General features: G+C 50.0%; 1 protein-coding gene across 1 annotated transcript; it reads right to left on the bottom strand.

Moving 5' to 3' along the window:
• Window positions 1–2,646: 2,646 nt before the first annotated feature.
• On the bottom strand, window positions 2,647–7,882 carry ZFP36L1 (ZFP36 ring finger protein like 1). The gene is made up of 2 exons (XM_084793555.1): window positions 7,670–7,882; window positions 2,647–5,405 (listed from the first exon to the last, which is right to left on the bottom strand). Exons 1-2 carry the CDS (start codon window positions 7,724–7,726, stop codon window positions 4,446–4,448), a joined length of 1,017 nt encoding a protein of 338 aa, XP_084649681.1. The 5' UTR covers window positions 7,727–7,882; the 3' UTR covers window positions 2,647–4,445.
• Window positions 7,883–15,976: the final 8,094 nt, after the last annotated feature.

Genomic DNA, 15,976 nt, shown 5'->3' with positions numbered 1-15,976 from the left:
TGAAGCTGTGAGCTAAAGCAAACCCTTTCCTCCCTAAAATTGCCTTTTTGTTGTTGTTGTTTTTTGTTTTTGTTTTTGTTTTTGTTTTGAGACAGGGTTTCTCTGTGTAGCCTTGGCTGTCCTGGGCTCACTTTGTAGACCAGGCTGGCCTCAAACTCATAGTGATCTGCCTGCCTCTGCCTCCCGAGTGCTGGGATTAAAGGCTTGCGCCACCATACCCAGCTTTTTTTGGCAGGGGGTGGGGGTGGTCAGGGTATCTTATCGCAGCAACAGAAATGCAACTGGGACGTTGTGGAACTTCCTCTACAGCATCAGTGCCAGCATCTGAGACTACAGTCTTAAAATACTGCCTGGTATCCCTGAAAGCTATTGCTACTGAGTGTTCCCAGGAGGCAGGTGGTCCAGCCTGCTGGGATGGCTCAGTGGGTAAAGGTGCTTCCTGTCGCCTCAAGGCGAATGAACTGAATTCAATCCAGGGACCCACACAGCCGTAGGAAAGAACCAGCTCCCGAGAGCTGTCCTCTGACCTCCATGAGCATGGCGAGGCACTCACACACACCTATACCTTTAAAAAATAAGAGAGGAACAAAGATAGCTCCTTTCCTTCTTGGTACCATGACCCATTCTTTGCCATCTCTCTCTCTCTCTCTCTCTCTCTCTCTCTCTCTCTCTTTCTCTCTCTCTCTCTCTCTCTCTCTCTCTCACACACACACACACACACACACACACACACACACACTGATCTCCTGAAGTGCCAGGGATTTGTGATCCAATTACAGGCAAAACTCAAGAGTAACCTAGATCCCTGAGGCCCAACTTCCAGGAAAGGTGAACCTGGTCTACATAGTGAGTTACAGGTTAGCTAAAGCTACATAGTGAGACCCTATCTAAAAAAAAAAAAAAACAAAGGCGGAGAGGAAGGAAGAGGAAGAGGAAGAAGAGGAGGTGGCAACCTGGTCTACATAGTGAGTTACAGGTTAGCTAAAGCTACATAGTGAGACCCTATCTAAAAAAAAAAACAAACAAACAAACAAAGGCGGAGGAGGAAGGAAGAGGAAGAGGAAGAAAAGGTGGCCTACACAGCTCATTACCTTGAGCTGCTCCGAACGAGGGCCACCAGGCCAGCACCCCTGAGGCCTTGCCCACACAAAAGAGGTCTTGTATAGGCTAGAGATAGCCCAGGGTCCTGGGCAGGAGTAGGAAAGACGACCCTGTGCCCAGGCTGGCAACGCAGGAGCGCTCGTCTTTAGAGCCACATAGCCCCTTGTGTGGACTTTACCTCCAGCTCCCACCGCAGGGTCTCACCCACTGCCAGCTGTAAAACCGCCTTTCCTGGACGTCTCGGTAGCCTAGCGCCTAGGGCCACTACTGTTCTGGACAAGCTAACGCCTTAAGGAAACACTTGGGTGGGATGGTGGGGTTCGGGGCTACAAACAGCCAGCCTCCCCAGGTTAGCATGGAAGCCTTTCCACCCTTCCAGGGCCTTTCCTTGTTATCTAACGCCAGAGGCTGACTTCAAAGGCGTCGAGACCCCTCTGAATGCCCTGTGAAATAATGAGAGGAAGGGTTAGATGCCACCGCAGGTTCTCTGTGGCTAGAAACTGAGTGAGCTCCAGGTGATTGACTAAATGTTGTTGCTTTTCGTCAGAATGGAAGACCATCACCACCCACGCAAACTCATGCTTACACACACACACACACACACACACACACACACACACACACACACCTGCCTTATTCCCCCTCTCGTCCAGGTCCCAGGTTCCCAGGCTGCCTTTTTCTGTTCTTCCTGTACCATACCCCTCTACCCTGGAAAAGGAAATAATCCCTGTATTTCCTTCCACCTAACACCCCTGACACGCAGTAACATCTTCTGGCAGGTGAAATGCCCAGAGGGTGGTTCTGGTCGCCCCGCTCAGTACCGGACAGTGTCTATAGCAGAGCTGCCTATGGAAGATGCCAATGGAGTGTTGAGAAGGCGGAGATTGCTCAACCCTAGACAACTTACTAAATGTGAGAAGCCAGGGGCTCAAATAGTGAGGAGCCTTCCCCAAGACTCAATCCACAGATCAGACTCTGGGTCTTAAGGAGCGGGCTACCTGATCCTGATCGCCATTTCTCATGATCTTCCTGCCTCAGCCTCCTTCAGCAAATCCCTTGTGCACCCCCACAACCAGCCTGGCTGAATTTCTAACCACGGGGGTCCTGCCGCTTACTTTCCACGGCATCTGAGGTAGAACTACAACTGCCACGAGAGCCATTCATTTCCTATCGGGCTACACTAACGCCCATTTCTCCTTCACAAGCCCCTGCCGTCTAGTCTGGGTACAGACCGCCCCTGGCCATCCTGGCGGTTCCTCTTCAGGTGCACGGTGCTTCCTGGTACCCATTCGGTACTGAGGCCTTGGTTAGTGCCTGTGGGAGCAATGAGTTTGAAGCCCCCAATCCAGGCCTGCCCGCGTAGCATGGGCCACATCCCCTTTTATCAGAAGCAGCCCAAGCCTGTCTCCCAAAGGAAACCCTCCACCTAGCATCACCACCCAGACCTCTAGGCTAGGCTTTAAGGTTAAAGACCAACCACGGAGCTGACCCTATCCCCTCCCCCGCCCCACGCATGGTGCAAGGGAAAAACCTACAGACAAATCATTTCTTGAAAAAAAACGGGGTTTATTGATTTTTAAACTGCAAATAGTCGTTACAAAAAGTTTTTTTTTCTTTTAAATAAATTCACACAAAGAAAGAGAAATAAGAAAGCGACGGTAGTGACCAGCAAGAGGAATAATAATTACATTCATCTTTATGTGTGTGCGCCAGTTTGTTTATGTTAACATTGGAAAACTCCAACCTGGAATCCAGAACCTCGGATCTGCGAGCGGAATGTCTTGAGATGGGCACATGGAAGTCAAAGGGTTTTTTCTCTTTTTTTGTTTTCCCTTTCAGAAGCTATACCTAAATGGTGGCTTTTCCTTCTGTACTGTCACAGAACTTGTACATTCTCAGTCCTACCTGTGAAAGGCCTAAGGAGGAAGAAACTCAATTTGCAGTCCAACACAAAGGGGAGAATTTCTAAAATAAATAATCCAACAGTTTTTTGCATTTTTTTAAATTAATTTTTCATTTTTTTAAAATAAAATAACCAAAAAAAAGTGTAAAGTTACAAAAATGTTGTTGAAGAATAATATATTAAAACTGTGGAAAAAAAGGAAAGACACGTCACAAAATTTTAAGATTAATATGAAGATCATAATTTAACATAAAAGAATATATTCTATGGATTTGTCATCCCGATAAATATGAACAAAATTAACAAAAAAAAAGCATAGTTTGGCAATAAATACGTTTTGATAAGTTAAATAAGCTTTTTTATATTGATGTGCAGTGACAAGCAAAATTTTTGCTCTCCAATTTCTGAAAGTTAGATGAAGTTTAAACCCAGGGAAAAAAGCATGGCGTGAGGGCTCTAAGGTACATCTAAGGTATTCTAGAGCAAAATCCATTAAAGCTACTTCTACAGGAAATCGTTTTACACAGATATTGTATGTGGAATGAATACCATTAACTGCTCACCCCTTACATGTTTTTTTTTTAGCTTTTCTCTCATTTTGTTGTCGTTTTTAAGATGTCACATATGAACTGGGGAACTTTAGCACCAAAATCAAGTCTCTCATAAGTCCATCTAGTTTCCCCTTCCTCCCCACTTTAAAAAAAAAAAGAAAGAAAGAAAAAGAAAGAAAGAAAGAAAAAGAAATTAAACCACAACGTCCCACTTATGTCAAAACCTTCGTCCAACTTGTACCTTTCTCCCTGATGACCCTACACAAACCCAGGCAAGATTAGTCAACAGGGGTTCGGGCTGGGAAGAAAAGGTTTTGAATGTCAAAATAGGTTTCCCTCCAAAACCCAAGCCCAGCAACAATTCTCTGAGGGAGGCGAGTAACTACAAGGAAGAGGAAGAAGTGTTCGGGAGACTGAAAGGAAGGTGCACGTGTGTGGCCAGCTGGGGGAGCTGCTGGTTGCGGGTCACCCCCACCCCCACCCCATGGGCAGAGGCTCTGGGAGGCCCACGGGTGCCCCCTGGCGTTTAAGAGGTAATGTAGTCACAGTGACAAAGTTAGATTAAAAGGCACTAAGTTGCTTCTGTAAACGGTTACTGCTTTTTTTCTTTTGTGATTTGGCACTTAAGGCTTAAGCCGAAAAAAAGGCATCTACTGACAAATATGGGACTCTGTTATGCGTGGTTAAGTGGGCTATGAAATGGAGGGAGGGGGTTTCAAGCCAGAAGCTACTGACAAATTGACTTGTCCTTATGTTGGGGGGAGGTGTGTGTGTGTGTAACATACCAAGGTTCTGGGGGAGGGGCTGAGCTTAAATGTATCAATGTAGGGATTGAGGGAAGGTTAGGGGGTGGAGAGGTGAAGGAGGCAGGGGTCCCTCCCTACCCTGGCTTAGTCATCTGAGATGGAGAGTCTGCTGAAAATGGGCAGGCGTCTTGAGTTGTCCAAGGTAGGGGAGTCTGAGCCACTGTGGCTGCTGCTGGAGCTGCTCAGGTAGCCCTCCTGGTCCGAGAGAGAATCCTGAGGGCTGGGGGGAGAGTCAAACATGTGAGGGGACTCAGACATGGGCCGGAAGAGGAAGGTGGTGGGGGAGCCTCCCCCGGGCAGCCCCATGCTAGGAGCAAAGAGGCTAGCCAACTCCTGGCTGGAAAAGGCGAAGGGGTTATTGGTGCCATCGGGCAGGGTAGGTGAGCCCAGGAGGTCATCGGCGCTCAGGATGGGGGGTGGGGTGATGGACGTGGGGCTGTCCAGCAGCCCTGTGGCAGCGGCGGTGGCAGCGGCACTGGGAAACCCAGCGAAACTAAAGCTATGCTGGAGGCGGGGACGGTCAGCGGAGAGGTCCCGGCCCCCGGCCAGGGCGCGGCGCTCCTCGGCGTTGTGAATGAAGTGGCAGCGGGGCCCGTATGGGCAAAAGCCGATGGTGTGGAAGGTGCGGCACAGCTCCGTCTTGTACTTAGGGTGGCGGGTCAGGCTGCGGAGCTCGTGGATGCCGTGCGCGAACTGGCACTTGTCTCCGTACTTACAGGCACCGTTTTCTTCGAAGGGGCGGCACAGCTCCGTCTTGTAGCGGCTGGAGTTGACCTGGCCGCTCCCGGGCTGCTTCTGGGTGGGCAGCAGCCGCTCGCCCCCTTCGGAGAAAGAGCGGTCTCGGAAGCGGCTGTCGCGGGAGCCGAGGGACGGGGCCGGCTCACCCTTAAGACTGCTCAGAAGCTGGTTCTGATGGAACTTGGAGCTAGGCAGGGTGACCGAGTGCCTCCGAGGGAAGCCCCCGCCAGCAGGGGTGCCCACTGCCTTCCTGTCCAGCAGGCAGCCCCCAGCACTGGGAGTGCTGTAGTTGAGCATCTTGTTACCCTGGGGGGAGGGGAAAGAAAAGGACCGGTGAGTGACTGAGGCCAGGGCATGGTGTCCACAAAGGACTGCACCACTCCAGATAGGCCTGTCTCTCTCGTTCATAAGAAACCACAAAATCCTGCCCTGAGAGGGGGGAAAAATTAAGTATGCATCCTGATCCACGTTGACCCCTGATATATAGCTTTATCCTCTTGTCCTTAAAGCTAATTTTTCCCTCTAAAATCCAAGTACTGTTTATACATTCCTCAACTAAGAATATTTCGCACAAGGCAGTCCTCTCTAATTTCCCTCCCCCTAACAGAACCAAGTAAACCTGATTTATAAATTTAGAAAACTAAACATGAGCCAAATCCTCTCTCAACCAGTCCCTGCTAGCCCCCTCCCCCCCCCCCCACAATCTGGCCCCAAACTCTCCACTTCCTCTTCCACAAGCGTTCGCTTCCTTTGGCAACAGGTTTTCAAACTGCGCTTTTTCCCTGCTTGTGGAAGGGCCCAGTCTGGGGCTTGGAGGGGTGGGTGTGGGCGCAGGGGTAGGGTATGGTCTCTGAAAACGCAAATGCATGGCCCCCAAGCTTCTGGAAGGGTACCCCCACCCCAGGAGGGATTTTCTCCCAGCATTCCCCACCCCCTTCACTGGGAAGATGCCTTTGCACTTGGTCTCCTGGCTGCAAGAGAGGTCTGGCATAAGAGCACCAGTGTTTAATCTTGAACCAAAGCTGCAGATGATGGGAAAGAAAGTACCAGCCCACCCCACCCCCACCGCGCAGTCAATGGGGGGGGGGTGCGGTTCGGGTGAGCAAGAGTGCACAGAGATACCACAAGCTCTATAGTCACCTGCTCAAACTACCTAAGACTTTAGAAAGAGTGGGGGTGGAAGACTTGAAAGTTATCTCCAGGCCCCTGACACATGTGGGTGTCATTGTGCAAATTCTAAAGTTAGTCCCTTAGGATCAGCAGCGGGGGACCGGGAGTCGGTAACCCTGTAACCGCAACCACCCCACCGAGCGGATTACAGGAACCCAGAGGAGAGCCGGTTCCCAACAATGAGGTTCATTTTAAAAAGTCCTGCGGGGGGAGGGGGCAAAAGAAAGAGAAACAGATCAAAGAGCGGCCAAGCAGGGAAGAGACAAGGATGGAGTTGCCCAGGACCTCAGGCAGCGGCCAGGGCAAATAGACTTGGGAAAAACGCAAAGAGGAAACTCAAAAGTTTTTGATGTTGCTTGCTTTTCAGCTCCAGCACGGCCCTGCACCCCAACCCTGCAGCCCTGGGGCCTTGGCAGCTGCACCGACAGGAGCTGCAAGCTAGGAAGAGAGCAACATGACCCGACGTGTTTTAGGGAAGGCAAAAAACAGTTCAGCAATTAAAAGTAGCCTAGCAGCTTCATCCTTTCAAATTGGGGGAGTTGGGAGAGGTGGGGGAAGTAGAGTGGGGAAAAAAATTTAACAACATCCATGGAGTTGTACATTTCAACCGCACTGCTGGAGCATTCCGGTTTTAAAACTTGTTTTTTCGAAAGCCCCACTGGCAGACTACCCCATTTAAGGTGGCCCACTTTAATCCTGACTGGCGGGAACTTCAGTTCTGGCAGTATTTTGTTCCCCTATTCCTCAGACAACCAACAGTAGAGCCTCACAACACAGGTAAGCAGCCACTTGCAGTCCAAAAGTTTGCAGCATGATAGACCCAGCTCTCGCGGAGTAAGCCCAGCCCAGCTGGAGCGGACAGAAACTCGCTTTGCCTATGTCTTTCAACCTTAAGTAGGCCCTTTCTTCGCTGTGTTATCTTAGTTCTCCAAGCACATAGGAGAACATTCCCAGCCAAATATCCTTCGGAGACTTCGCTTTTCCTAGAGACCCCTACGCAAAGTTGTTGGGTAGATGCGAACTCCTCCAGCAGGCACGGAAACCCAAAGCACACACAGAGAAACCGAAGCCACCGGCCAACCCCCAGCTCCAGTGGCACACCAAGTAAGAAAGAATCCTTCAAATTTTGTCCCAGTCCTAGCCACTTTTCCGCATCCCTTGCTCTGCAAACTTGAGCAGTCGCTCAGAACTTTGTTCCCCGAATACACATGGAACCCCACCTGGGACCTGACACTTAAAAAGAGTACGGAAGACATGGCCAAAATTCCTTCACCGCGATGGGAAACGCAAGCAGTGAAAGCCCTTCGCTCCCTGTACGCCGTTTCTCCAAACCCAAACTTTCAGGGTTTCTTTAAGCACATGAGAAACTTTCGAAAAGCCAACGCTCCGCCCTACTTTACCTTGCATAAAACTTCGCTCAAGTCGAAGATGGTGGCAGACACGAGAGTGGTGGTCATCGTGGGCGTTAGCACGGGGCAAAGACTAGGATCTGATGTGTCGTGAAGGTCCTGGTGCGGGGAAGGCGCAGCCTCCGGCTCTCCGGTCTGGAGTCCCACACGCCAGCTCCCGGCGCCCCTCGCCTTTCTGACTCTCCCGGGTTGCGGCGCGCAAAGCCTAATTTATAAGATTTTGGAAGGGGCGGAGCAGCTTTAAACTTATTTAAATGAAGAAGAGGAGGAGAAAAAAAGTTGATTGACACTGAGGTTGAATCAGCCATGCGGTCAAGCGAGAGGGAGGGGTAAAGAAAGGGGTGGGGAGGAAAGAAACTTTTAAAAGGAAGAAGGGGGAAGGGAGACAAGGAAAGAAGGCGGAAAAAAAAAAACAACACTCGGAGCAGCGCAAAACTTTTTTTCTTAAAGAGGAAAAGTTTCGAGTCCACGGGCTCCGCTCCCGGGCTCTGGGGGCGCCCCTCCCTTTGGCCGGGCGGGGCGGGGGGGGGAGGGGAGCCCACCCTTTGTCAGCCTCGCTGCAAGGCTCTGTGACATCACTCATTCCTCCCCCTTCGGAGTTCTAGTTGTTGTGTTTGGTGGTGGTGGTGGTGGTGGTGGTGGTGGTGGTGGTGTGTGTGTGTGTGTGTGTGTGTGTGTGTGTTGTGTGTTTCGGGCAGGAAGGCAGGCTCGACTTTCTCTCTCTCTCTTTTTTTTTTTTTTCCTTCGCTAGCAGGAGCAGAAGCTGGTCCTGAGCGGGCCAGAGCTGCGGTTTCCATCTTGAGCTGGTGTCTCTTAAAACTTCTCCCAAGTGCCCGCACGACTTACCTTTCCCTGACTTCCCTGTCCACACCCGGCTGCCCACCGCAAAACGAGCTGGGAGAGGAGTTTAGAAATTCGCAACATCCTAAATGTCCGAGTCAAGCGTTTTATGTTTGTTCCCCATCCGTGAGCAAAAAGAGTAAGAGCGACCAGGGAAGCTTTTTTTTCCTCCGGGAGAGAGCTGGCCTGGCGGGGGCGAGCGCTGCAAGATTTAGCGTGCAGAGCGCGTGTACACGCGTGCTGGGCCGGCGGCCGGCGCTCTCCTGGTAGGGTTGGGGCTTTGCGAAAAAGACCACTGCCTGGACAGACTTCTTTTAAACAGACCTAGATAAGGCGCTTCGTTCACGTATCCGACCTTTAAATTTACTACTACAGAAAAATCTAGACTTTCATGGGCGCCCCTTCCTTTGGACCACAAAAAATAAAAGCAACGATTCACTTTCCACGAGCGCTTTCAACTCGGGTTAAAAACAAGGGGGAAAAAGTTACTTTGGTAAGAAGGAAGGTAGAGGTGGGGGAAGCGACACTTTTAACTTCTTGCTGCTCTCCCGCCCCCACGCGAACGGAACATATGGCTTGTCACTATGCCCTGCTTGGGGTGCCAAGCAATAAGACCCACGGAACCCATTGGTCTTCAATGAATTGTTCCGCCCTTTAAAACCGCGAACTATGTGTTTATTTACTATTAGGTTTGGCTGCCTCCCACCCGCACCCGCTCGCGTGCTGGAGTCGAGACCCGGGCGGAAATCGCGGGCCGCGCCGCCCAGGCCTCGCACGTTTCTTCCCAGCACTCGAGGCCGCCGGGTCTGTTATGAAACCCGGTGCGCCGAGTGGCTACGAGCGAGTTCCATTACGTTGTAATTAGGTCACCCCATTACGAGTACGCTTCTCTGGAAAGGACGGAGCGGGCGGAGCAGAGCGTTCGAGCCGTACCACCCCTTACACACATTCATACTTTTTTTTTTTTTAACTGCATTTATTTATCGCCAAACCCAGGAAAACCTTCCAAATCACAACTGGTTTAGAAACAAGTTTTGGGTGGGTTGTTTGTTTCCAACTTTGCGAAACAGAACTTTTGCTGCAGCCCACGAACCTAACGTAATTCCCTGCGGGGTCTCTGCTTGTCATGTCGCCAGGGACTTGAGTTGATGGCCCCCATTTTTAACCCGGCTGCTGCCCTGGGTTTTGCTGCTGTCCTGCCGCCGCTTGCTACCCTCCCCCGTCCCTTTTTTTTTTTTTTTTTTTTCATCTTTTCTTGAAATCTGGCAAGCGCCGGGAAGGGAAATAACTTCCATCCACCTTAATTTAAATCATTCGGGTGTGTAGGTTTCTTTTTAAAGGGATGTTTGCTCGTTCCTTTCCCCAGCTCCAAGGGGGTTGGTGTGTGTGTGTGTGTGTGTGTGTGTGTGTGTGTGTGTGTGTGTGTGTGTGTGTGTGTGTGTGTGTATGCGCGCGCGCGGATTTCGTGCAGTTTCTCGGTGATGAGGTAATGAGTTCCAGATTTCGGGACAGGGCAGGGTGCGTTAAAACCACAAGGTTAGTCTGCGTCCTGATGTGAAGCTATTTCGGCTTTTCATTCCGCATCCCCCGCCCGGTTGGTCTAAACTCCAGAGTGTTTGCGAAGGTCAGCTGGGAGGCACCCAGGCCTGGGTGGGGCTGCCTCCCAGGTAGTGCTGCCCCTCTGAGGGGCCGGACCAGGCTTGGACACCCAGAGCTGCCTAAATCATTTGTGTTTTTGTTTCTCTCAAAGAAAAAGGCGATTCCTCGAATTTCCTACGCCTTCCCAGCTCCCATGGGCCTCCCCTCCCCCGCTCCCCGGGGCGCGGGCTCCGCGGGCGGCGAGCTCCCAGGTTGTTTACGCGCCCCGCCGACCGCCCGGGTTTGTTCCTGCTCCCAGAGCCCGTCTCTATAATTAAACTCTTTTTTCTAATTGTCGGGTTGCAACGTCACTTAGGGGACTTTCCAGGGGGGTGGGGAGAGGGAAGGAGGGAGCGTTCCTTAACCCTTCCCTGACCCTGCGTTTGGACACATGGCCGGAGCGGAGGCCGGAGACCCGCAGGTGGGCGGCAGGTACCGGGCCAGCCCCGACCAAGCAGCAAGGCTCAAGGGAAACGAGTGGAGGACTCCTGCGCGCCTGGCCGCCCATGCCGCCGCCGCCTCCACCTGCGCCGCCGCTTCCGCCCGGGGGGCGCCGCTCTGCCGCCGACTTCCGGTTCGCGCGCCCGGGCAGCGCAGGTATTTGGGTTTAGGGGGAGACGGGGCGGGGCCACGAGGTTTTGAGACCCGGGAAAGTGAAAGTCCTCGCGATCGGGGTAGTGCGGAGGCTGTGTGCGTCCGCTGTGTGCGTCCGCCTAGCCGAGCGGAACCAGTCGACTTTGCTGAAGGAGGACAGCGGCCCGGGGTCGCGGACCCCAGACAGTGAGATTGACCACTGGCGCCAGGCAGTGCCTCTCAGCGCCTAGAGGGGTTGCATTTCCTCCCAGGCTCCGGGGCATTTGCGAAATCTCCGAAAGACTTCGGATTGAAATCTAACCCTTCCCGGTCCTTTGCTACCTGAGACCTGGGAGTGGCCTCGATTTTCCTAGGTTAAAGGGCAATGGGAGATCTGGCTGAGTGAAGCCCTGAAGCCACCTAGGTTACCTGTCCAGGTGTGTGGACCCCAAGGGTGCACAATGATCCAGACCCTATAAGAATGAGCGGTCCTTAGATCTGCGCTCCCCCCCCCAACCCACCTCCCGTGGGTCCAAGATATTGACGTTGAGTAGTTCAGAATTCTTAATTTTGTCTTAGCTAGCTGTGATTTGTTTATTATTATTAACCAAAGGTCTTGTTATGTATCCCAGGCTGGCCTCTAATTTGTGTACTCAAGTGAGCCTGAGGAAGACCAAGGTGGGTTAGGATGTGGCATGGGAACCTGTGTCTCTTTTCTGACATCACTGTCATGTCCCCCAGAATCAGGCAGCTTCTCTCAAGAGAAGGCAGTCCAAATTCTACTGTAAATGAAGCATTGCCTGGGGTGTGAGTCCTTAAGCGGTGAAGTTACATCCCAGGACTTTGGAGGCCCAACCCTGGTCTGGCAGAGAGAAAGCATCTTGCTGGCTCCTTAAGTGGGGGTATTTAAACCTCCATTCTTAGGCTAATTGTTTCAGCTCCTTGAAGAGAAGTTGGGAACTCTCCCAGTTCCCTTGGTGGTACCTGCTTGCCTGAGCCTCAGAACAAAACCCTGATCCAGCTTAATCCACAGACCTTGACTTTAACTATCCCTTCCACGCCCCCAGGGCATTCTACAGCGCTCTTATTTAAGAGAAAATAAGTCCTCTTCCCCCTATCTCTGGGTCTTTACACATGCAAATCCTGTCTGAGGTCACTGATCCATTTTGGGTTTGTTTGTTTGTTTGTTTGTTTGTTTGTTTGAGATAGTTTCCCTGTGTAGTCTTGTCTGTCCTGGACTCACTCTGTAGACCAGGCTGGCCTCAAACTCAGAGATTTGCCTGCCTCTGCCTCCCAATTGCTGGGATTACACTCGTGCGCTACCACACCCCCTCCGATTTTTTTTTTTTTAAACAGACGGGGTCTCTCGTAGCTCTGGCTGTTTCGGAACTTACTTGTAGACCAGGCTGCCTCAAACTCAGTGAACCTCCTGCCTCTACCTCCCAAATGCTGGGATTAAAAGGGTGTACCACCACATGGGGCTAATTTTTTTTTTCATTTTTGAGACTGTTTCATGTAGCCCAGATTGGCCTCAAACTCAGTGTATAACTGAGGATGATCTTTGACCTCCAAACCAGGTGCCAGGATTATGCCCCAAAAGGCTCCTAATCGTTGTTTAGAACCTAGCGCAAACATCGCTTCCTATGGAAAACATTCTTGGCTGCACAGCTACGTCACCAACACAGAGTGTCTTCTCCTGTACACGTTCACGGAGTGTTTCTTTCCTTGAGTAGATGAGTTTGGTAGTTCACAGTCCTTCTTACAGCTCTGTTTACTTTTTCTATTTTTGTTGTTGTTGGTTTGAGACAGGGTTTCTCTGTGTAGCCTTGGCTGTCCTGGGCTCATTTTGTAGACCAGGCTGGCCTCGAACTCACAGCGATCCGCCTGCCTCTGCCCCCCAAGTGCTGGGATTAAAGGCGTGCGCCACCAGGCCACCGGGTATTCCGCTTTACAATAAAATTGATCTTTATTTGGTATACATATCTGTCAAGAATAGACAGACCTGAAGAATAGATTCATGTACTGGCTCCCATAGACAGTCCGTCATCCACAACACTTCCCATCACCCCTCAGGAGACTACCTGGGAGCGTCCCTTTGTGGTCACGCCTTGCTCCATCCTTAATCCCTGGACCCTCTGATAAATTCTCAGTCATGACACTGCCTTTTCTAGACTGTCATACAAAGCTAGACAATATATACTTTATACAACATAATGCTTTTAAGATTTATCCATGTTGCATATGTTGACACTTCGTCCCTGCTATCGAGAAGTAGAATCCTGATGCATAAGTAGACGTTAATTTGTCTCCCATCAACCCTACAGGACACTGGGTTGTTTCCAGATTTGGACTGGAGATAGAGCTGAAGGAAAACTTTATATACAAGTTTGTGTGAGAGCAGAGTTCTTACATCCCTAGGGTAAATAAATGAAGTGAGGTTTCTAGGACCACATGGTAGTGATACGTTAAAATTAAAATTTAAGCTTACCAAGCCTTTTGTTTTTGAGTCAGAGTCTCCATCTAACCCCGGCTGTCCGGAACGGACAAGATACCCACCAGCTCAACCTCCCAGGTGTAGGGATTAAAGGTGTGGAGACTCACACTCAGCTCTACCAAGCCTTGGTACAGAGTGGATTTTATAAGTTTGCATCTTTACAGGTACACACACATACACACACACACACACACACACACACACACACACACACGTATGTATGTTACCTTGCCGCCTCCACACTTAAGTTACTGTTTTTACTGTAATTATTCTAATAGGTGTACAAGTGGTAGCCCATCGTACAGCTGGTTTGGTGTGAATGAAAAAAAGGTCTCACTGTAGCCCAGACTTGCCTATCATTCGCCAAGGCAGCCCCAGCTGGCCTCAGACTCCAGGCATGTCTCCTGCCTCAGACTCCCAAATGTTAAGGCTCCAGGTTTGAGCCACCATGCCTGCTTTTTTCATTATGGTCTAATTCACATTTCTGTAATAGCAACGTTCTATCTGTTTAGCTGCCACCTGTGTAGTCTCAAGTCTTTAGCATATTTTTAACTGGGTCATTATTTTCTTTCTATTAGGCTGTGAGGGTGTTGTTGTTGTTTTCTTTCTTTCTAGATGCAGTTCCTTTGTCAGACATGTGATTTGCAAATATTTCATTAAGCCTGCACCTTCACCTTACATTTTCATCCTCTTAACAAAGTGTCTTTCACTGGGGGAAGGGGGGCTAACTTCAGTGTAGTCTGATTTATCAGTTTCATCTTGTATGGATCATGCTTCTGGCGTGACAGCTGAGCACTCTGTAACTCAAGCCATTAAGATCTTGTTTTTGCCAGGCCTGGTGACACAGGTCTGTAGTCCACCTAATAGAGAGGCTAAGCAAGGAGGATCAGAAGTTCAAGGCCTGCCTGGGTACCTTAGCAAAGACCCTGTCTCCAAAAAATCAACACTAAGGGGCTAGGAATAGAGCTCAGCAGTAGAGGGCTGGGGGGTAGAACCCCAGGTTCAAGCCTCAGTACTGAGGGAAGTCTGCTTTCTTCCAAAAGGTGTATGGCTTTAAGTTATATTGCTAACAAATGCTTATAATTGGTCTGTGTTATCGCTGTTTTGTATATCTGATTAATATATAATGTCTCTAGCCTCCTATGATTTTGTTTGTTTGTTTGTTTGTTTGTTTTTTCGAGACAAGGTCTCTCTGTGTAGCCCTGGCTGTCCTGGAGTGGCCTCGAACTCTCAGCGAACCGCCTGCCTCTGCCTCCTGAGTGCTGGGATTAAAGGCGTGCGCCACCACCACTTGGCTTCCTCCTATGATCTTTTATATTCTAAACATAATGTTCAACTATTCAAACATAAGAAACTTTTTGGTTTTGTTTTTGATTTTTTGAGACAAGGTTTCTCTGGGTAGCCCTGGATGTTCTGGACTCGCTTTGTAGACCAGGCTGGCATGGAACTCACAGAGATCCGCCTGCCTCTACCTCTGCCTCACAAGTGCTGGGATTAAAGGTGTGGGCCACCACACCCAGCCACATTTGTTAGTTTTTAAATTGTTATTGAGAGAAAGAGAGAGAGAGAGAGAGGAGAGAGAGAGAGAGAGAGAGAGAGGGAATGAGTGTCAGAGAGAGATTGATTGATTCAGATGTATGTGGAGGTGAAAAAGGTACAACTTGCAGGACTGAACTCAGGTTGTCAAATGGTCAGCCTCTTGCCAGCCCTCCTCTAATCTTTTAAAGTCTCTGGGTGTGTCTTAGTTAGGGTTTCTATTGCTGTGAAGAGACACCATGACCACGGCAACTCTTCTGAAGGAAAACATTTAACTGGGGCTGTTTTACAGTTTCAGAGGTTTAGTCTGTTGTCTTCAAGCAGGAAACATAGCAGTAGCCAGGCAGACATGGTGCTGGAGAGGGAGCTGAGAGTTCTACATCCGCATTGAGAGAGCAGACCAGAGCTTCTGAGACCTCAGAGCCCGCCCCACAGTGTCATACTTCCTCCAGCAGGGCCACGCCTACTCCAACAAGGCCACACCTCCTAATAGTGCCACTCCCTATGGGTTGAACCATTCCTATTCAAACCCCCAACTGGCTCTTTTTTTAATTCTTTTTCTGTGGTTTGGTTTGGGTGCCAGAGATTGACCCCGGAGCCTCATATGTCTTTAGCCCTGAAGAATTTTTTTCTGTCATTCACCTTCAATCTGTTTGGTCTTTGGATCTAAAGTGAGTCCCTTATAAATATCATATTGTTGAGTTAAGGTTTTTCTTACCTGTTTTGCTGCTCTGGCTTCTGACTGGAGAGTTTACTCCCTTGCATTTAAAATGTCAGCAGTAAAGGGTGACTTTATTCTGCTATCCTAGTGTTTTCTCTTTCCTTCCATCTTTGCTTCTTGTGCTGGGATGGAAGCCAAGGATTCGTACAAGCTAGGCAGCTATATGCCCCCGGCCCTTGGAACCAGCACCCTTCATTCCCTACATTATTGGAGTAGCTACCCCCTTGTCTGTAAGAGATACCTTCTAAGAGCCCCAGTGTTGGGTGGGCAAGATGGCTCCTCAAGTAAAGGTGTTTCCCATCACGTCTAATGACTTGAGTTCAATCCCCAGAATCCAAGGTGGTAGATGGCTAGAACAGACTACCAAAGTTGTTCTCTGACCCCCACATGCTTTCTAGCACCCTCTTCTGGCCTCTACAGGCACTTCACACACTTGGCTCACAGGCATACACGGTCAGAAGAACCACAAACATCAACATCAGTCAATCCAAAAACA

Source organism: Acomys minous (genome assembly GCF_964271855.1).
Source record: "Acomys minous genome assembly, chromosome: 8".
Lineage (NCBI taxonomy): Eukaryota > Metazoa > Chordata > Mammalia > Rodentia > Muridae > Acomys > Acomys minous.
The sequence above is the reverse complement of the archived record's forward strand: the minus strand, read 5'-3'. Positions and strand labels throughout refer to the sequence as shown.